Source organism: Leuciscus leuciscus (genome assembly GCF_965113295.1).
Source record: "Leuciscus leuciscus genome assembly, chromosome: 12".
NCBI classification, from domain to species: domain Eukaryota; kingdom Metazoa; phylum Chordata; class Actinopteri; order Cypriniformes; family Leuciscidae; genus Leuciscus; species Leuciscus leuciscus.
Genome location: NC_138736.1, coordinates 42633071 through 42656441, shown reverse-complemented (window position 1 = coordinate 42656441; position 23371 = coordinate 42633071). Strand labels below are relative to the sequence as shown.

The following is a 23371-nucleotide window of genomic DNA, read 5'->3' as shown; positions in this document are numbered from 1 at the left end:
GATTGACCACTTCAAACTCATCTTCGTAAAAGTGCAGGCGCAATGCAGCTGGATGTTTGGAAAAGAATGGATGTTCCTTAAAGTACTTTCCGTCATTGTAGTCCCTCAGCACATGCTCATCCCTAGGCTGAATGTTTTGTTCATGTATAGAGTCCCATACATCCTCATGGCTGCAGTACTTTTTGAGCACATCAATGATGGGAACATAGGCAAAATTTCCAATCACATGACCATTGACATCCCTTATAGCAGTGGTCGGGAACCTATGGCTCGCGAGCCACATCTGGCTCTTTGGCAAAAATCATGTGGCTCGCGAGGTCTCTCACCCTTTATCAACAAACCATCGATGAAACAATTAAAACACATCAACAGATCGGCTCTCTGCAGAAAAAGCAGCCAATTACAATTCCCTTGTTGTAGTAGCCTACAGCCTACTGAAGTTAATGAAAAGTTTATGATAATAATAATATTAAAGTTGTACCGGCAAAAGTGCGTGTTCAGTGCTGTTCGCGAGTGTCACGAGTCACCACAGCAATCAACTAACCGCTTACGTTTCTGTGGTAACCTACAGCTCCTGCACTGGGATTCAAGCTGGCGAAAACCATTCTAGAACAGCAGCGAAAATGTAAAAGTAGGCTTTATAAACTTTAATATATCATTTTATTTAAACGGGTGCTTTGCTGCGCAAAGAGACATTTCACCCGCTGGTACTTTCACTTTTGCCGCAGAGACCCTTTATGTCCTATAAATGTGTCGTATTTTTGATAATCCGTGCAGATTTCAGTTAACGATTCTGTTTAAAGTTATTAATAACAAAACATGAATGAATAAGAAAGAAAAGAACAGGATGTGCTTTATATTGAAATTAAATATTAAAAGTCGTGAAAGAGAACTGAACTATACTGACAGGATGCTGTGCGCGCGCTCCGAGCAAACACGGACAAGCACAGTAGCCTTTGTCTTCGGTTGCGCGCCTAAACGGCCAAATAAACACAGAAATATATCAAAATGCTAAGTCGAGTATTCACGTAAACACAGCAGATAGTACTGTGTGCATTCACTCTCTCTCTCTCACACACACAAACACACACACACGCAAAAGCACACAAAACAGGATTTATGCTCATCCCTTGGTAACTCAACCTCACAGTGAAAGCCCTGCACAATTAATTCCATATTGCCACTTATTTATTGTTTGCTGAATATTTGCTTGTTTTTAGTTGTCTATGGACCTAATAATTACTACTGTTGAATTTTTTATTGGAAAAAAGCACGTCTTTAATAATATATATATATATATATTTTTCTACTGTGGCTCTTTTGGAAAAATGCATTATCCAAAAATGAAAAAATGGCTCTTTGGTCAAAAAAGGTTCCCGACCCCTGCCTTATAGTATGCTGAACAGGTTCTATCATGTCCAAATGAGAAATACAGTATTCTTTGAACAAATGTTCAGAGTCTATTACTGTACAGGCCTCAGCAAAAAAGTAAAATGATTGTAAATGCCCTACAAGTTCAGGAATTTCTTCAATATTAAATCCATTTTGCTTTAGATGGTAAGAAAGCAATGAATCGTAGTTTTCTTTGAAGAAACTAAACAGAAACTTGACATCTTGCAAGATTTCTTGCTGAACAGACTGCGGTAGGACATTTTTTTTCTCTGCATTTCAATACAAAGGAAACCAGATTTCCTCTGAAATTAGTCAAAAGATCGTTCATATCTGGCATAACATCTTCAGGAGTGACTTCATTGTCACTAATGTCAACTTCATCCTCTCCAGTGACGTTGTTATGACTTGGCCAAATGTGAGTTCTGTGTTTTCTATAAACCTAAAGTGCCTAAAGTGTGCCAAGAAAACATCCCCCACACCATTACACCACCACCACCAGCCTGCACAGTGGTAACAAGGCATGATGGATCATGTTCTCATTCTGTTTACGCCAAATTCTGACTCTACCATCTGAATGTCTCAACAGAAATCGAGACTCATCAGACCAGGCAACATTTTTACAGTCTTCAACTGTCCAATTTTGGTGAGCTCGTGCAAATTGTAGTCTCTTTTTCCTATTTGTAGTGGAGATGAGTGGTACCCGGTGGGGTCTTCTGCTGTTGTAGCCCATCCGCCTCAAGGTTGTGCGTGTTGTGGCTTCACAAATGCTTTGCTGCATACCTCGGTTGTAACGAGTGGTTATTTCAGTCAAAGTTGCTCTTCTATCAGCTTGAATCAGTCGGCCCATTCTCCTCTGACCTCTAGCATCAACAAGGCATTTCCGCCCACAGGACTGCCGCATACTGGATGTTTTTCCCTTGTCACACCATTCTTTGTAAACCCTAGAAATGGTTGTGCGTGAAAATCCCAGTAAATTGAGCAGATTGTGAAATACTCAGACCGGCCCGTCTGGCACCAACAATCATGCCATGCTCAAAATTGCTTAAATCACCTTTCTTTCCCATTCTGACATTCAGTTTGGAGTTCAGGAGATTGTCTTGACCAGGACCACACCCCTAAATGCATTGAAGCAACTGCCATGTGATTGGTTGATTAGATAATTGCATTAATGAGAAATTGAACAGGTGTTCCTAATAATCCTTTAGGTGAGTGTTCATGACGCCTGAAAGACTCGTATTTGAAAAAGTAATTTTGACATCCATCAAGTCCGCAACAGATGGAAAAGTCATGCTCATGAGCATGAATCAATCCTACATGTTTGATTAGTTTCACTACAGTAAAATGTCTGCGTGAACACTTTGAACATGCATAGGGTCGTATGCCTTTGGAGAAAGAGTAGAGTGTTCCTGTTGTACGAGGGATATGCAAGGTTGAATACAAAATACATGCAAAAAGCAGAGAGAACACCGTCCTCCACCCCAACTGCTCGGCAAACTTCAGATCCCTCCATTTTTACAGTGCTGAATATTCTCTTCTCGCTGAAGACCTGTTTCCAGTTAGACGCTCCCAAAATCTGTACAGTGGGATATGGTGTGGCTGGTTCTTCCTAAACAAAATGGAAGAACCAATATTACAAACATCAGAAATAAATCTGGATTAAATTCATGTTCCCAATGAGTTACAACTGTCCATCTACACTTAAAGGTTGGGTAGGTAGGAATTGTCTAAAAAACTTCTTTTCCAAATTTGTTTAAACTTTATTTATATATCAATACATAATTAAAATGTAAGTACTCTGAAAAAGAAAGTATAAAAATCGAGTGTCTGTAGACCTTTAAAGACAGCTCATTATTTCCATTCACTCCACCCCCTCCCTTCTGGGCTCCTTCCAAAGCCACGCCCCCAAAACACATGAACGCGCGACTCCGACCGCTGAGCTGGAAGACGCATTATTTACCTGAGACGAGCGGAGAGGAGCGCAGTGCATGCAGTGACATCATGTCAGAATCACATGTAATAAAAAAATCTAACTTTATCATTATGAATATAAACAAATAAGATGTATTTTAGTACTCACTATCAAGCTAGCATTGGTAAAGTTTAAAGCTGCAGTAGGGAGCTTTTAGAAAACGTTGACTTAGCCTGAAAATTTGAACAAGCACAGCTTACAGGTCATTCCCCCTCGCTCTCTGCTGCGCTACAGCCCTCCCTCCACAGCGGAGCCTGCCATGAACGCGCAGGCTAGTAAACATGCAGGGACACTGATGACGGCGGATAAACAGTTATCGCACATTCACTGGTAGGGACGAAACATCAACAATATGCTTTACATTGACTATGGCCTGCCCATACTTTGACTACAAACTTGGTCCTCAAATCATTACGTATTTTGCAATACATGTAATGTAACTTCATAACGTTGCACTCTTTCTATAAGTTATAAATAGCTAGCAAGATAATAATGGTAACGTTACAGTATCTAAGTAATTATTCTAGCGATGTGTAATGCTAAATAAGGTTTGCTAGTACATTATTTCAGCAACATGACAAGCCAGTGAATTAGCAGGTTTCTATTGTTGCTTTGCACAGTGCGTGACATTTTATCTGTATGCTATGCGGCTAGAGCTTTGACACTGAGTCATTGGGCTCCGACGGGCTTGTTTATCGTCATCGGTCTTTTTCCGTTTACCTGTCTTTGTTGCATGAGCTGGTGCCACTCGAGAAATTGGCAGTTTTAGTTGTTTGTCCGCCATTAGCACAGCTGCGCGGCACACCGGCTATCTTGATTTTGAACGACGGTACGCTCTGTGCGAGAGAGGGGGGTGATCAGCGCGTACACAAGCATGATTGACACTGCTAAGACACTCCTCCTGGCTCTGATTGGTTGTTTCTTACCGGGAGCGGTGTATTTCTGCAAATGGCAATAGGACCACTGGGAGGAGCCTGGGGAGCTTGATTTTTTCAGATTATCTGTCTCATATTCTACTGTCAGGACATAATGACAGTTTTAACAAATATGTAAAAAATACATTTTTACAGAAGTTACCAACTGCAGCTTTAAGCCAGAATAGTTTTTATATTATCTTACTTTTAGGGATGCACCGAATAAATTCAGGGGCGAAACTTCTGGATGCACTTGGCCGAAAACCGAAAATTACTTTTTAAAAATAATTATTAATTTCTTATTTAAAAAAAAATATTTTTGTATAATTGTATTATTAAAAGACTTTAATTAAATTCAATAATTTAATGAATCTGAATTTAAAACATACAAGCCAATAAATGAAAATAATTTTCTAAAGTCGAAATGTCGGTGCATCCCTACTTGCTTTAGATTCTTTGCATTAAATACATGTACGATTGTGACATAATCGTCTACTTTCTCCCTGAAAATCACCGGCAGTAAAACCAGAGCAGCACGAAAATCACATTATAAAATAATTATATATGTTGATATTTGATAGAATCCACGATGCCATGTATCTGAATAAGAAGTCCAGGACCTCCAGAAAAATATGCCCACAACATTAAAGATCCAATGGTATATTAAATTGTACACATGGGGTACTTTTTATCCTTGTGTGCACCAAACCCATCTAGCGTGTTTGCTGGCAAAAATCCATATCTAAAAAGACATTGAACAGGTATTAGGGGTGTAACAGTTCAAATTGCTCACGGTTCGGTTTGTATCATGGTTTTAAGGCTCACGGTATGTGTCATGTTCAGAGAAAAAGTCTACTGAAAAATTTTATAAAAATCAAACTACAAGCAATCGCACAAATAAATACAATAAAGCAAAGACACAGATAAAATAAACGGTGCTTTTCAGGTTTTTCTGGTAATTATTTTGGGTAGTGGAACTGTTTCACACGTAATTTTTCTTCAACAAACCATATTATAGATTAGGCTTGCTGCGATAGTCTGTGTTACCGGTGCTCAGCTGCAACACCGGTTACATCAATTACCCAATGTTCTTATAGAAATAAAAATAATTTAGTTCAGTTAGAGAACAGACACTACAATTAAAAACGTGAACGTTTTACTCTCGAATTAGTGATTTAACATCCTGCCCCCCAGGCAGATTTTTAACCAAGAACTGTTACACCCCTAGCAGGTATAAAGACATACAATATTCAATTTGTATTTTCAATACAAGCTGTCTAAACGGAAAACATGCATACCACAAAGACTCTCTGCAACAGCTTCTCTTCTGGCATCCATGTAATGTGCTTCTATAACGGATTTCCCTTTAGCCAAACTCAAAACATTGGACACAATTTTGCTGAAGGAATCCTGGAAACACCGGCTTAAATTTACGGCATGCATTCGACCCATTTCCTGGAATAACTGAAATACAAATACGAAAAAAAAAATTTTTATTTAAATGAATGTTATTTCTTTTCTCACCATAGTATAAAGCAACAGTTCACACACACGTTTCCATGTTCTAATGGGAACTTTCAAGAGCTTGTTCCCACATTTGAGAAATTGCGTTGTTTACACAAAAATATTGTTTTCACTTAAGCAGCATTTATGCACAGCTATTGTGAACGGGATTCTCTCATGCACTCTTGAATGTTCAAAGGAGAGCAGGGTTTTTCCTGCCTAGGGAATTACGAGGTGGCCGCCTAAGTCAAATTTCGTGCCGGATCTCGACAAAACTCGGACAGACAGTCACATGCTCAGATACACTTTTTCCACAGAGACGGTTCTGTTGCAGGTTTCCGGCCCGTGTCCATTCTCAAACCGTATAGTTTGCCGATAATGCTGCGCAGATCATAATCCGGGCCAAGTAATAAAAACATAACATTCCAATTAATCAAGGGTGGATGACAGATAAACCATTATGTGTTGAGTTTAATAAAGACACGGAACTCTCATCACGGTAAAACGCAATGAACGTGCGACACTCTTTACTTTAGTTTTCAACAACGTAATTCTCTTCAGGGAAAACCATTCAAAGAAAACATATCAGGGCTCGACAATAACGCTTGTCCGTGACACGTGTTTTTTTAAGGGACAAGTGAAAGAGAATTGTACTTGCCTGACTTGACAAATGCCCTGATTAAAAGAATTTTCAATATTAAAAAATAACTAGGGAATCACCGAAAACGCGAGTTGAATTAATTGAATTTAATGTAAGTGGCGAACTGGCGATTAATGAATTTATCTTTAAAATGTAAAAAAAAAAAGTTTTTTTTAAACAGGATTGGCGCGAAATGCGCACTAATACACATTCACTGTACATGTTATGTGGTTTATTTTATAGGTAAACTATCTGTGTAGTGTTAAGAGACGGACAGGTGTATGGGATATACGGCGATCACCTCTGCCGGGCGTTAGAGAAAATGGTCGCATAGAATGCATTAAGTCAAGTTTATTTGTATAGCGCTTTTCACAATACAGATTGTATCAAAGCAGCTTCACAGTATTAAATTTAAATAATACAACAAAGTTTGTTTCAAGAGGAATTTATTGATTGATGAAATTAAATTAAATATCCCCAAAATATCCCCAACTGAGCAAGCCAAAGGCAACAGTGGCAAGGAACCGAAAAACTCCATCAAGTGACCTAATGGTGTCCTAAAACTCCATCAGGTGACCTAATGGAGAAAAAAAACCTTGGGAGAACCCAGGCTCAGTCGGGGGCCAGTTCTCCTCTGGCATTTATGAGCTAGAGGCCGGATTGTAGTTTGAACTGTGGGATTATATGAATGCCTGGCTGAAGAGATGCGACTTTAATCTAGTTTTAAACTGGGAGAGCGAGTCTGAGCAACGAACAGTATCAGGAAGACTATTCCAGAGTTTTGGAGCCAAATGTGAAAATGCTCTCCCTCCTTTGGTGGTTCTGGATATCCTAGGTATGACCAAAAGCCTTGAATTTAGTGATCTTAAAGAGCGCGATGGATTATAGGGTGATAGAAGATCCGTTAAATAGACTGGAGCTAAGCCGTTTAGGGCTTTATAAGTCAGTAGCAATACCTTGTAATTAATACGGAACTTTATAGGTAACCAATGCAGTGATGATAAAATCGGTGTTATATGATCATATTTTCTTGATCTCGTAAGAACTCTAGCGGCGGCATTTTGGACTAACTGTAGCTTGTTTATTGAGGATGCAGGACAACCAGCTAATAAAGCATTACAGTAATCCAGTCTCGAGGTCATGAATGCATGAACTAACTTTTCTGCATCAGAAACTGATAGCATATTACGTAGCTTAGCAATGTTTCTAAGGTGGAAAAAGGCTGTTTTTGTAACATATGAAATATGATTTTCAAAACACAGGTTGCAATCGAGTATAACACCCAGGTCTTTTACTGTAGCGGATAAAGTAACAGGACATCCTATGATGTTAAAGTTGTATTGTGCGAGGTTTTGTGGGCGGTTTTTTGAACCGATAAGTATTACCTCTGTCTTGTCTGGATTTAATAATAGAAAATTACGCGTCATCCAATCTTTTATATCTTTAACACACTCTGTCAATTTGGAAAATTTAGCGTTTTCATCCGGCCTTGATGAAATATATATTTGAGTGTCATCAGCATAACAATGGAAACTAATTCCATGTTTCCTTATAATATTTCCAAGTGGCATCATATATATTGAAAATAACAGAGGGCCTAACACAGATCCCTGCGGCACTCCATAGTTTACTGGAGTTATGATCGATTTTTCTCCGACAAAATCGATTTTCTCCGATTTTTCTCTTTCTTCTAGACAAAATGGTAGCGGTCAGATAGGTATGATTTGAACCAGCTTAGTGCTTGTCCTTGAACACCAGTATAATTTTGTAGTCGATCTAAGAGTATTGTGTGATCTATAGTATCGAACGCAGCACTAAGATCAAGTAAAACTAGTATTGAGATACAGCCTTGGTCAGAAGCTAAAAGTAAATCATTTGTGATTTTAACGAGCGCAGTTTCAGTGCTATGATGCGGTCTGAATCCAGACTGAAACTTTTCATAGATATCATTTTGTTGCAAGAAAGAGCCCAGTTGAGCGGACACCACTTTTTCTAATATTTTAGACATAAATGGAAGATTTGAAATGGGTCTATAATTTGCTAGATTATAATGATCTAATTGTGGTTTCTTAATGAGAGGTTTTATAACTGCCAGTTTAAATGTTCTTGGAACATGACCTAGAGATAAAGACGAGTTAATAATATTGAGGAGAGGCTCTTCCACTACAGGTAACACTTCTTTCAGTAGTTTAGTTGGTATAGGATCTAATAAACATGTTGTTGTTTTAGATGAAGTGATAAGTTTATTTAACTCTTTTTGTTCTATAGTTGTAAAGCACTGTAATTGTTCTTGCGGGGTGATAATTGAAGCTGAATTATAAGGCGCGATTGAAGATTGAACGTTTACAATTGTGGTTCTGATGCTTTCTATTTTCTCAGTGAAGAAGTTCATGAAATCATTACTACTGAACTGTAACGGGATATTTTGTTCGGGTGACGTCTGTTTATTTGTTAGTTTAGCCACGGTGTTAAATAAAAACCTTGGATTATTTTGGTTGTTTTCTATTAGTTTGCGGAGGTGCTCAGCCCTGGCCGCTTTTAGGGCCTTTTTATAACGTGACATACTGTCTTTCCACGCGATTCTAAAGACCTCTAAATTAGTTTGTTTCCATTTACGCTCTAAAATACGGGTTTCTCTCTTTAAAACATGCGTAGTATTGTTATACCATGGTGCTTTATTTTTCTCTCTGACCTTTTTTAATTTAATAGGTGCAACCACATCCAATGTTCTAGAGAGAATGGTGCTCATAGTGCTAGTTAGTTCTTCTAGTTCATCTGTTTGTTTGGGTTCAGGCAGCAGCTGAGACAGATTAGATAAGCAATTTGAGAAATTATCTATGGTGGATGGAAGGATTGTTCTGCCTGGTCGATAACGCGGCGCTGCATGACATATTACAGCAGTACGTAATATGCAAGTTACCATGTAGTGATCAGTGACTTCATCACTTTGTGGAATGATATCTATATCGGTTGGATCGGTTCCATGTGATATAATTAAATCGAGTGTATGATTAAGACGATGTGTTGGTCCGATGACGTTTTGCTTGACCCCAAATGAATTTAATAAATCTGTAAACGCAGCCCTTAACGCATCATTTGGATTATCTACGTGTATGTTAAAATCTCCAACAATTAATGCTTTATCGACATTGACTAATAGGTCTGAGAGAAAATCTGCAAACTCTTTTAGGAAATCAGCGTAAGGCCCTGGCGGTCTATATACGGTAGCCAAGGCTAGAGATAATAGTGATGTTTTTCTAACATCTAAGAGCGTAACATTTAGTACAAGTACTTCAAATGAAATAAACTTATAACCCGTTTTCTGAGTAACATTTAGAATATCTCTATAAATGGTTGCAACACCTCCGCCACGACCAATCAGACGTGGCTCATGCTTATAACAGTATCCAGGAGGAGTAGACTCATTAATACCGAAATAATCATTTGGTTTAAGCCAGGTTTCAGTAAGGCAAAGTACATCGAAACTATTATCTGTGACTATTTCATTTACAATAACTGCCTTAGGTGTGAGTGATCTAATGTTTAGAAGACCTAGCTTTAGAAATAGTTTTTGTTTACTAATAGCAACATTTTCTGTTTTAATAACAATTAGATTTTTCCTAGATCCTGCATTAGATTTATTATTTGATCTCACTAAACGAGGAATAGACACGGTTTCTATGCAATGTTCTACATTAGTATTTATATCAGTTGAATTGGTGCAGCAGAGACTATGATTTGGACTTTTGGTTACTAGTCAAAGGGTATTTAACATTTTGGAGATGTTATCTGACAGAAGAGCCGCTCCGAATCTGCTTGGGTGTAAGCCATCAGCACGGAAAAGCCTAGGACGCTCCCAAAACAGATTCCAATTATTTACAAAGAGCAGTTTCTGCTCATTGCACCATGACATTAACCATTCATTTAGCGCAAATAATCTGCTGAACTTTTCATGCCCTAGTCGGTACGTGGGAAGCGGTCCTGACACAATGATCGTTGTTTCAGGCGATGTGCTGCGTACCGTATCGGTTAGATTCCTGAAGTCTTTCTTCAGAATCTCCGTCTGGCGCAGCCTGATGTCGTTCACTCCCGCGTGCAGGACCACAGTTCCGACGCGCTCGTCACCGTTCAGGATCTCGGGAACGTGAGCAGCGATTTCAGAAACACGAGCACCAGGAAAGCAGTGACTTTGCACCTTACTTTTACCTAACGTAGCGTGTACATGCTGAACGATGGAATCGCCGATGATCACAGCATCGCGTTCTGTTTCGCGTAGAGGGGAGAAGCGGTTTTGTGTGGATAACTCGAAAACCGGGAGGGTCGGAGAAAGTCTTGGTCTAAACCTGACTCGCGTCTTCTGCTGCGGAACCACCCAGGCTTCGTGGTGGCGTGTTGGAGCCGGAGTGAACGAGACCATGGCTGATTGCGACCGATGCTGAGGAACGCACGGAGTAGACGCGGTCGGAGTCAGCGGGTTAGTAACGTTAAACACTGATTTGTGTGCATCGGCACGTGATGTTTCAAGAGCCAAACACCGGTCTCTCAGCTCGGCCTGTCTCAATAAAAGGTTGTGGATCTGTTTCTCAACAGCTTCCAGCTCAGACTGCAGTGCGTGCAGCTCAAATGTGTCCTCACCTGCACCAAACGGTAGACTACTTACATCTGATATATTCGCCATTTTAACAGATGGACAGTGAGTTAGCAACGAAGCTACCAGTGATGCTATCAATATTAATACTAATTTATATTATAAGTTTGTTTGTTTGTAAGTGAGTGTGGAGAAGACGCGTTCAGCCGTGATCCACGGACGTAACCTTTAAGAGTATGCAGCGTTGGATCACTAATAGGCTTGAGACGCGTCTGCTCAACAGTCCGCGTTGTAACTATGAGGTTTTTTAGTTTTTTTTAGCGGTAGGGGTGTAGAGTAGACGCACGATAGGCGAAAAAATAAATAAAAATTTTTTGTTTATAAGTGAGTGTGGAGAAGACGCGTTCAGCCGTGATCCACGGACGTAACCTTTAAGAGTATGCAGCGTTGGATCACTAATAGGCTTGAGACGCGTCTGCTCAACAGTCTGCGTTGTAACAATGAGGTTTGAGCAGTAGTGCTTCTCAGTGAGGAAGAGTAGAAAATCTTCGTTGTAAGCGAGTTTAAAGAGAAAAATCAAGAATTATAAATCAAATCGATAGAGCTCCAAAAACAACAACGCATTCAGACGCGACGCATGATAATAACAGGACAAGACATTACTCACCGTGTTTGTTGAGTGATTCTTACTCACCTGAGCTTTTATGAACTCAAAGGCGCGAGAGAAAATAAATAAATAAAAATAGCTGAGCGCACGGGTGGCGCTAACAGGCTAGCGAATTACCAGCGTGTTGTGTTAGTACTAGTAACGGAAGCCAGCGATGTTGGGTAAGCTGTATTTAGTAGTAGTATAAACAACTAGAAATTGTAGTAAATGATGGTTCAAAACAAGGAAATACGAGGCTATACGAGGAAATACGAGGCTATACGAGGCTAATACGGAGCTTACAGCACCACAGCAGACAGCGAGGCAGACAGGAGCAGGAGAAAGAGAGTATTTTCAGCTTGACACTATCGCTGTTTTTCTGCACTAAACAAGGGAATTTTGCCAAGATATTTTCAGAGATATGAGAAAAGATGTTATAGAATAATAATTTAATGGAAAAAAAATTTGACAAAAAACTGACATTCAAACTATTTTGGAATTTACTGAAAACGGCCCAGCGCGACATCCGACGGGTTTTCCCAGATCGCATCACATATTCACTATTTTTTTTTTTTTAAATGCACAAGTAACATGGACAATATTTTTTATGCTTTCAGAATTGTTTTTAAATGTTTTAAAAGTAATAATCAGTTGCCATTGTATGGAAATCAGTAAACAATATGTATAAGCTTTTTTTTATACTTACAACTGAAGGGGTCTTAAGGAAGGGATATTTTTGAAAAATTTCTGCAACAGGAATGCCATTGGTTATTTCCCTCCTCCTCCAAGCAAATGTTTGTTTCATTTTTTCATCCACTATTGCAGCATCTGGTTGGGTCTTCTTGTACTGGTCCTGTAAGGTCTTCACATGGGCATTGATCGAAATAGCATCCTCACCAATAGAAGACACACAGTCTTCACCTGCCTTTAATGCAAAACACATGTAATGACAAGATTACAGGTTTCAAGATTCAGTCATATATAATCTGAGTGAATTATTCCTTTGAAAGTTTACAGTTTAAAACGGTAGATTCTAAAAATGTATTTTAGAGTTTTATATTGTGATGTATCACTGCTAGACATTGCTTACCACAGATCTGCTGGTTCTCTGACAACTAGCCTCTTTTTCTCCAGGTTTCTTTACATTGTGACCATATTTCATTTTTAATCTTTTTTACCTCCTCTTCGTTAACAAGTGGGGACCTTTCAGTTTTAAATTGTCTTTTCAGGGACATGTGCCAGGTATGCTGTTGTAAAAAAAAAAAAAAGAAAAAAAAAGATGTCAAGCTGAAGTTAGTGTTTTCTGGGAAGGCAGTTAAAATATGCCATACTAATCGATGGTTGACAAAATGCCAAATAGAAGTATTGTTAAAGGGTCATGAAACAGTAAACTAAATCTGAGATTCATTTGTGTAGCATCCATTCGTTTCAATTGTAAAAGAAAATAGTGAATTTTGATTAGGGCTGCACAATTAATCTAATTTCCAACCGCGATTATGGATGCCACGATTACGTAATCGTTCAAAGCCGCAATTACAAAAGAAAATCCACTCTGTGTGCATGTGTTGAGAGCATGTTATGTTATGAGGCGAATCACGACTACTTCAGAAAACCATTTAAAGGTTAATAAAGTTTACCACATCTACTTTTTTCATTTAAAAAAAAAAACTGTAGCGAGAACTAACTGGTGCTGAAACAGCAGGTTTCATGACCTTTTAAGCATGTCTATAAATTACATTAATGTCTAAAAAATAAATATTAAACATTTGACTTACATATCCATTTCCCTCTGCATCTCTCAGGAAAGGGTATTTGGAGATAAGAGCCTTGACTGCGCAAAGTCACTGTTTGAAGGATATCTATCAAAAGATTTTAAAAGTGTGCAAATTTACTACAAATGTTTACCAGGGTTTTGAAAACAAAATAGTGTTTTTTTATTAAACTTACAGTGTGTGCTGAGCCATAGTCTCGTGCAGCACTCGTACAATTTAATGCCGGTAAGAGCTGATCTTATGATATGGTTCTTTGTTATCCAATTTTAACTGAACATCCTTTGGGAAATTTAGGTAGTGAGAAGACAAGAGGAAATGGGGCTGGAGTTCTTTGCTCTTGGCTGTTTAGACAGAGGAATAACGCAGAATAGAGATGAAACAGTATGAAATGTTCATATCACGATTATAGTGACCAAAATGATCTCTGAATTTTAACAGCATTGATAAAATGTTCTGGAATGTTCAAAAAGTACTCGCACACACTGAAATCACTTCACAGAGTTGTATGTCGAAACCAACAAAAATTAGCAGCATTATGCACTTTTTGTAACATAAAATGATGGGCAGATTTTAAATAAACAAATTAATTAACCCACTTAATTAATTTCGACTTATTTTACAATCTCTTTATTGAAGTTTTGAAGCATCAGAGTTTTGGGTGAATAGACTTTTAATAAAGTGACTTCTGTGAAATCTTTCAGACTTTAATTTGAAGTGCAGTTTTACTGTGCTTTATCAAGATTTACATCAATGTCATTTTGGCAAAAAAAATAAAAATAATTAAGGACTTAACATTCAACCTTTGTGAAGAAAGTCAGTCAATCAGAAGAAAATATAAGGGAACATAAATAAAAATAAATACCTCAAATGACTTGCCTCAAAGCTGAAGGTGTAGCTAGACTTTCAGACAATTCTTCACTCTGGTTCTCTTTAAGTTGTTGGATAAGTTTTATAAATTTAACTTGTTTCTTATAAGACTTTCTCAAAAAGTTGTGCTATCATGTGATCAGAGGTGGGTAGTAACTAAGTACATTTACTTCGTTACATTTACTTGAGTATTTTTTTGGAAAAAATTTACTTTTAAGAGTAGATTTGAATGTGGGTACTTATTACTTTTACTCGAGTACATTTCTAATGAAAAAACTGTACTTTTACTTCGTTACGTTGGGCGATGTCCTTCTCGTTACTTTATTTTAATGCAATGTGTTGTTAAATGCGTAGTTTATTCCAAGCGCGATGTATCTTTTTTTCTGGGCTTGAGCGATGCTCAATTCACAAATGAATCACTCTTTTGAGTCGATTCTGTTCAAAGACTTCATCAAACAAGTTGGCAGATCTGTCTAAATCGGTTCGCGAATCAGTTTGAATGATTCAGTTCCTGATTCTGTTCAGTTCCTGCACGCACTGAATCGTCTGAAGCGATTGCAATTCACACTGGACTCGGAGTCGTAACAGGAAGATTTTAAAAGCACATCAAGAGCGTTGGATGAAGTGGCCGTGGACCTACAGTACAGTCAAGTGAGAGCAAATCTTCAAATGCATCATATATTTGCCAGCGATGAAGATCTTTATTAGTTGAACATCTTCGTAAGCTGTCTGTGAATGAATGATTCCACAGGACGATACATTCGATTTCATTTCACTCAGGTAATACATTTTACAACCAAACAGATTATTATGCCATGATAGCACTACTAGAAAGGATGACATTACCCGTTTTTTGGACATAATACATTCATTTCTACATTAAATAAGCTACCATTGTTCACAGTTTATGAACACCCGCCATCCTGCGGTAGTTTGTGTGTATTGTTGTTGCGCAGTGGCGTGCGAACTCGACTTGAAAACGAATGCCTTTTCCTGCCGTACACACAGTTAACCAGTTTAAATGCTTGCAGAAATATACATTTGATTATATTTTGGAGAACAGACAGAAAAAGATCCGTCGATGTACTTGTGTTTGTTTTTTTGTGTTCAGATGTTCAGTAGCAGTCATGAGCGCGAGCACATGTGAAGAGTTTTAACTCTTTCTTCTGTGTCAGTTGAATGCAACATTCTGCAGATTCACTTTATTTCGACATTGTCTAATAATCCAAATGTAAGTTACTATTATACAAACCAAAGGACAGGCAATGATTTTCGGGCTACAGATGGCAGAAATAATGTTTTTTGTTGCAAAGAGAGCCAATATACTTATGAAAATAATAGTCATTTAAATAAAAAAAATCTAAATAATATTATTTTATATATATATGAAGACTTCAGATGCAAAAAGCCTCTGAGTGCCATCTGAAACTTTCTTCTAAAACAAGCATTTTTATCAAGCTTGTATGTTTATGTTCAGTTATTTCACTTAAATGGCAATGAAAAGTACCTATTAATTGTCATTGAAGTGAAATTACTGAACTTAAATATACAAGCTTGATAAAAATGCTTGTTTTAGAAGAAAGTTTCAGATGGCACTCAGAGGCTTTTTGCATCTGAAGTCTTCATATATATATATACTATATATATATATATAAATATAAATGAATATATATATATATATATATATATATATATATATATATATATATATATATATATATATAAAATAGAGGCCTATATGATCCGAAGTAAGTTACTCGCTAATTGAGTAGTTTTTTCATTGGATACTTTTTTACTCTTACTCAAGTAACTATTAAGATTATTACTTTTACTTTTACTTTGAGTAAATATTTATATAAGTACTTGTACTTTTACTTGAGTACAGTTTTTGGGTACTCTACCCACCTCTGCATGTGATCCGTGAGACCAGCGCTGAGTTTCCCCATCAACTTCAAAATCTAAGAGTCAAAGAGACATTTGCTGAGTTTCAAAAAACGTATTTAATACAATGAATGAAATGTATATGACTTATATATAGGGCAGAATCAGGTAACGTTAATTACACTATTTTAAACACGGAAAGAGTGATGGGCAGACCACAAAGTACACGCGTCACAAGTTTGTCTGGACTTTTGCAAGATATACTTTGTGAACATGCACAAGACGGACGTTATTTGTATATCTGAGTTGGGTTTGGGCTGAAAACATGAAATGCACCAAGTTTAATGGGTATGAAACCGTATGTGTAACGAACGTCAAACGTTAAATTAACTTAACTTGCCGCCGAATAAATTTAAGTAACGCTACTTTAAACTTGCAGCACACAAACTACTCACTTTAAACTATAAGCGGACAGTTAATAGCACTGGATTCATATATAATACACTTGCTAATGCCATACGTAAATAGTTGTAACATTTTATACATTTTTGATTTGATTAAATATAAAACTCACCTTTGAATTTTCTCTTTTCTTCCTCTGAGAATTCGAGTCCGGCCTCTGTTAATTTTAATAGGAGTTCTTCTGACGACAAAGCCATGGTTGTCTGCTTCCCGCTCTCCGTTCTGTTTGAAAATTCTTCGGCCAATCAATGTCGTGTTGCTATGCCTAATTGTTAACAGTTAACGTTACCAGTTATAGTGGGCAGTGGAGAGCAAATGCCATATTGTGTATTGTAACGTAATATTAAAGTAATGAACTGCTTTAAAAAGTTCAAAAAGTGTACACAAATGGCTAACAGCATTGTGTGCTGTCGTATATGCTAAATTTAAGTTGCTAATTTCGCTTTGAGTAGTTGAAACATTTAAATTGTTTGCCTTGTGTACTAAATATAAACACAAATTGTCAAAACTCACCTTTACATTTCGTCTACGAACTATTTGATCATTAAAATCCACCTCCTTAATTTTTTTAAGCTTTTAAGTCGAAAAAGACAGAGGCAAAATGCCTGGACGTGCTTCAGAAATGCTTCTTCCCGCTCTCCGTTCTTCTGACAGAAAATTCCATAAAGGCTGCAGCAGCAGCGCCGCCTTCGACCAATCAGTGTCTTGTTGCTATGCAAATTATTTAACACAGCAACCAATCGTGCATGAAACAGTAATTTGGCCGGATTGCAATGGAAAGCAAACGACAAATTGCGTGGATACCAATGATAAATGTATTTTATCACGATTGTCTATGAAAATATTTATTAAAAAACTGCATGAAGTATTTTGTTTTATAAATATCACAAAACCTGCTTCCTCTTGGTTTTCACATGTTTTTGGCACTATTTTTTCAGAACTGTTATGATAATGCACATTTAATACAGTTGTATAAGCTCATTTAAATATTTTAATCTGTAAATTATTCATAAATTTACTATTTAATCATTTTCGTTCATAGAGATTGTATGCTATTTGCAAATGTAATAATAAGGGAGCTGTCTATCAAGGTTGGTATTCAATGTACCCTTGATGTGAGAACAATTTTGTACCTTCATTTCAGTTGTACCTTAAAAGGTACCAAACAGTATCATCAGAGGTCTTTCCATTTAGGGTACAATTATTAAAAAGGTACAAAACCGTTCTTCGAGAAACATTATTTGTACCATCGTGTACCTTTTTTTCTGAGAGTGTGTAGTAAAACTGTGGTTATTCAAATGATAATGAATCCACCAAAAAACATGGTTACTACCCTTTAACTATAATAAAACCAGGTTAATGTTCTAATTAGTACGCCACTGATTTCTTTACTGCTAAGAACACTTCCTCCATTAACAGCTCAAAGACTAAAAACTGTAACTCAAGTCACTTTCATTTTATATATATATATATATATATATATATATATATATATATATATATATATATATATATGGAGGATGGAAAGCCTTTTAGAAAGACAGAAGAAACATTTAGAAGCTGTTGCTAACACTAAATGGGTGGCCAAACTTTTTGCACATTTCCTCGTTTTTTTTATTTTTTATGAAAATGCAATTTTCACTCTATGGCAGCAGGTGGCGCTTGTGTATTGACTGACTGAGCCAATGAGTTTGTGTTTTCATCTTATCCGATCAAACCTGACTCTCAGTCAAGATTCTTTACATCATCATCAGACAAATAAACACCTGTGATGGGCATTTACTGCCAGAGATGATTAGTGAAAGAAAGTTATGCCGCTGTATGCAGGAAAAAACTCATTTGAGTACAAATTTCCAATAAAAGTTTGAAAATATATATATGTGAGATCATCACTGCCCTCTGCTGGCGGATCTGAAATACAGGCAGAGCTTGAGTCATGAGGAATCCAGTTTTCCTTGATCTTGAAAACACTTCACAGCTCCACGTCAGCATCATCACACAAATGAACCCGCTTATATTTACATATCTATATTTGCAGAAAGCAAAATGATTGTCTTTATACCCGTTTAACAGAGACTCATTCAGGAGAGAGCAGTGCAGCTCCGTCAAAATGGTGCAAAATACAGGTTTGTGTAAATTTTTTGTATCTATAAATTTGTTATTGTTCTGTATATAATTGAATATTATGTAAAGCAACATACAGGGGCGCGATGTGAGTCACCTAAACGAGTGTCATGTCGCTCTTTTCGCATGATGGAAACGCCTGATGCCTTGCATAAAATTTGACACATGATACAAGAGCCAGCAAGAGATCCAGCGCCGTTAAGGAGGGACAACAGAGACTGGTCGATTACACTTGAATTACTTCTAAATGTTTATATATTTGTTAAATGAGCTTAAATATGCAATATGTATTCAAATCAAAACTATATAAAATATGCTATACTGTAAAATATGATAAAAAATAAAGGAATTATCATGCAAGGATTTAAGTTAATCCGTAAACATTAATTCATGTATGAAGTAAAATAAAATAACAAAAACTAGTACTTTAGTAAAAATGAATCAACCCAGTATGATGGGTTGAATAAAACAAATTTTCTGGGTAAAATTAACCCAACATGTGTTCTGTCCTATATTTACCCCACCCTTGGGTTGAAAACAAGCCAAATTGGTTTTTTTAGATTGTATCATGTACTGAATTCAGTGAAGAACTTACTTCCGATCATAGATGAAGTGAGTCCTGTAGCTCTGCAGGTGTGTGTACATATTTACATCGGCCATGTTGACATCGTATTTTGTAATTTCCTTGAGCTATTTCCTGCATAATCCCACAACAACTCATGTTAATCTGCTGAGGATGTAAAGCTAACTAATACAGCACACAATTAAATATGTATACAAGTAAAAGAGTTCACAGCACATTTCCATTGAAGGGTTTTTGCTGAGAGCCTTTTCTCCCAAGGCAGGACCTGAGAAACAGATAAAAGTGACATTTTAATATCCAATCTTTATTTGATCGGACTGATTACTGGTTAACAGATGAATTAAAGAAATAACAGGTCATGCAAAACAACTAGGTGTAAATCAACACACATCTATTAGAAGAAGCATTTAGTTGCATTATTTACAGTGTGATGTAGTTTATTTACCTTTACACTGGTGAGGATCTGGTCTTCTTGTCTGGTTAATGATCTTCACCCACAGATGAAATTATGGGATGATTCTCGAGATTTGTGTGTGTTTTGGTTCAGGTTGGTGTGATTAATCGCTAACAGTGAGTATTAAAGCCATTCATTACATCATAATTCTTTATTGTTTGCCTACAGCTGCCACCGTAAAGTCCATCGTTCAGTTTGTTTACTAGTCTACTGGCGAGATGTGAGGTAACTGAATCCTGAGGACAGTCTGACATCAATGTGGGTGTTAAAATGAACAAAATCTGAAGTTCAGAGGTCATATAACTGGATCAGAAACAACAGTTCCCAACACCTCAGTTACTGACCACTCAATCCAGAAATGTTCAAAGACTCTAGTACAGGAATAAGACGTCGTGAAAACAGAACAGATCAGATCAGATGAGGGAGAGAGGGAGAGAGAGGGAGAGAGAGAGAGAGAGGCCCAACTCACACTGACGGGAACAATATGGATCTTTACAGGTTCTGACTTGTGGGAAATCTGTTGCGTTTGCACTTTTACCGGAGTAAATATTTGCGGTCAACGTTCATTCTGCCTCCAGCTCTTCAAACAGCAGCAGGGAAGATCAGATGAGTCCTGCAGAACGGATCAGAACTCAACAACAGATTCACAAGCTTCTCAACACAACACAAAGTTCAGAACGCATCACTAGTGTACTCACTGTAAAGAGTGTGCCGTATACAGAGGCAAGCGTTTCCAACAGTAGTATTACAGTGTCATTACCTCGTCACTTCACAAGATTAATTTAGCACTTCCATTAATTATCTCTGAAATAAATATAGTGATTTTAATCCAATTTAGTGCAAAATGCTGTCAGTTTTGTCATTTTGATCAATTAATGAGTAAGCACATTGCATGACACACTTTCTCACACAGTTTGATCAGATTATATACAGTGAAAGTAGTTAGTATTTCTAATATATGGCAGAAACAGCAGAAGTATGCTAGCATGCGATTCCAAATTTGGCCATAATTAAGCCCTGTTCACACCAAAGAGGATAACAATAAATCATTATAATTCCATGAAAATAGCGAGTCCACGCTACAACTCGAACAATATCGTTGGAATCACTTTCAGAATGATTTTTTTTCCAGCTGAAGAACGATAAAAACATTGACAGCCAATCAAAATCGACCCGAGTTTAAAAAGCGTATGCATTTTAAGCAGAGACGTAAACTGCACACGCTTATAATAAACAGAATGATACTGTCCACTAATGAGGGGACGCTGATATAGTTATCGTTAATGTTGCGGCTTTAATTACGTAGCGGAAGGACAAAATAACCGTATAAAATTTTCACTACACGCATGAGTACATAGTGCGTCATTTAGGATGCTACTATACTTTACCACTCTCTAGGTGAGTCCTCATACTCGTATATATGCACTATATGTTATTTGTTAGTATAAATACTGTGAGCGGTGTGTTCATACAGAAAATACCAAAAAGAAAAAGTGCACTTTAAACACCTGGACTGATGATGCGCTTAAAGGGTAACTAAACCCCTGGTCAGAGCCTGACTCCACCCACTGGCAATATTTGAAAAATGCTAGAAAAGTGGGCAGAGCCCAGCGGAGATAGAGGGGACGAACCGTGAGCGGGGGGGCGTGCACCTGAGACCTGCTGTCAGACTCTCTAAAATGGAGAGTGACTCACAGGGTCGCAAGACGATGTAAAGTACATGCATCTGATGAGTTTTATCGAGTTGATGTCAATAGCGCGTGCTCTCTGTAAGCATTTTCATATTTTGCCGCTATGTGAAAAAATCCAGCAAAATGCGCCGACGCGTTTGTCGACCCCAGAGGATTAACTTTAGCCTAACCATACATTGTGATTCAAATATATATGATCACTCACATCAAGACGCCGCTGTGGTGGTGGAGTCCATGCAGGAGGAGCAGCGTTTGGCACTGCGTCGCTTTTCAGCGCAAGCTGTGTGGAGAAGCCCATTTCCACCTCTATTGCGTTTCAAAAGCAATTCCGCGTAAAATGCAGGTTTCACACTCACGGTCTTCCAAGCCAAGTGCATGCAACCACTGGCGCCTAATTTACAAGTCTGCAGGAAAGCTATGCAGTCCAACAGTGATCTTGCAACCAGCAACACTACACCTACGTACCCTCCTGACCACTGTACTAAATACAGATAAATCTACGCTAGCTCATCATACCAAGGGTGTGGTGAGCTCGTACCAGGGGCGTGGTGAGCTGGAACCTGCTTACGTCACGTAGTACCGCTAACATCCAATAGGAAAATTCAACTGCAGTAGCCACCGTTCAACCTGAAGAGGGCAGCACTCAGACGTTTTTACACCATATATTGTAGAATTAAAACACTTTATACCCAAATGTCAAAAAAAGTGACTCGAATCAATGAACAGCACTAATAAAGCCCCATTCTTACAGATCATTAACTAAAAAAAGTTGGTTTAGGGTTTAGTTACCCTTTAATTAACCCGAAAAACAAGCAATTTTGGACACTTCATGCACTCAACTGTCGTAGCGGAGGGGGCGGGGCTAACAGACTGAACAGATGTTAAATGACAAAATAATAACCTTATAAAATTCATACACTACACGGTTACATTTAGCTGCACAGTTGAGTACATAGTGCATAGTACGTAATTTGGGACACAATCCAGCCTCCACCAGTAGAAGGCGGCATGATGTTGAAATCGTCCAATCAGAGGCTGTGAGCTTCAAAACAATCTGTCAATCATCAGTGTGTGCGGGAACACGCCTGAGGACAGTTAAAACACACACCTGTCTCATCATTATTGCGTTACAAGACGGATGGACCGTTTTCCAAGAAAACCTCTGCATGTTGGAGCTCCTTCCTCTTTCCTGATGAGTTTTTCTGGGAATCTTCGGCATGTCAGAGCAGCTCTGTGTACCTGAAACACACTCATTAACCCGCCTTCAAACGGCACAATCGCTTAACTAAATATATAAAATAATTAAAATGTATAATAATATCAGTTCTCACACTTTAGATGACTTTTGGGTCGATAAAATAACTAATCTTATCTGGCGCTCCGCAATCGTCGTATCGCCTCAGAGACCGAGAGCTCCCGCGCATTCTCCGCGCATGCGCAGTGGACGTCTGCGGTCGCGCGCTGGGTCACGAGCACCAGAGACGCACGAGCGCGCGCAGCAGCAGCGGAGCTCTGAGATCATTCAGCAGGATTAACATTAAATCATGAGCGTGGGAAAACTGGTAAGATTGCGATGATAACACTTTCTCTCTGCGGTAATAATGCGCGTTGACTCGAGGCGAGCAATGGAAGAAGTGTCTCAGATGTTAGTTGATGACTTTTGTAATAAATTGGGTTTGTTCTGTGTGCGTCGCTTTGCAGGTCAGATTTCGCAAGCTGGTGTGTAAATACAAACTATTGAACTGTCCAGTGTGTTCACTTCTCCAGAACAACAATTCATACACAATACAAGTCATGCAAAAGCCTGTTTTAATATAAATGACTAAGCATGTCATTACAGAAATCACTGTCATTATTAATGCATCTTATTAATGTCTATTTATAT

General features: G+C 37.9%; 1 protein-coding gene and 1 long non-coding RNA gene across 4 annotated transcripts in view; one reads left to right on the top strand and one right to left on the bottom strand.

Annotated features, from left to right (window-relative positions):
* On the bottom strand, positions 1 to 13486 carry LOC309510458. Its single transcript, XR_014210368.1, has 4 exons — positions 13428 to 13486; positions 12743 to 12899; positions 12359 to 12577; positions 1 to 2998 (listed from the first exon to the last, which is right to left on the bottom strand). It is a non-coding gene; the product is annotated as an uncharacterized lncRNA (long non-coding RNA).
* A 9422-nt stretch (positions 13487 to 22908) lies between these two features.
* Positions 22909 to 23371, top strand: part of enpp2l (ectonucleotide pyrophosphatase/phosphodiesterase 2-like) — a 25299-nt gene continuing 24836 nt past the window's right edge. For 2 of the 3 annotated variants that reach the window (XM_082186522.1, XM_082186521.1), the window contains exon 1: positions 22909 to 23048. In XM_082186522.1, coding sequence (XP_082042648.1) covers positions 23031 to 23048 — 18 coding nt within the window. In that variant the 5' untranslated portion in view covers positions 22909 to 23030. The remainder of the gene's footprint in view (positions 23049 to 23371) is intronic. The other variant, XM_082186523.1, reaches the window with a different exon arrangement.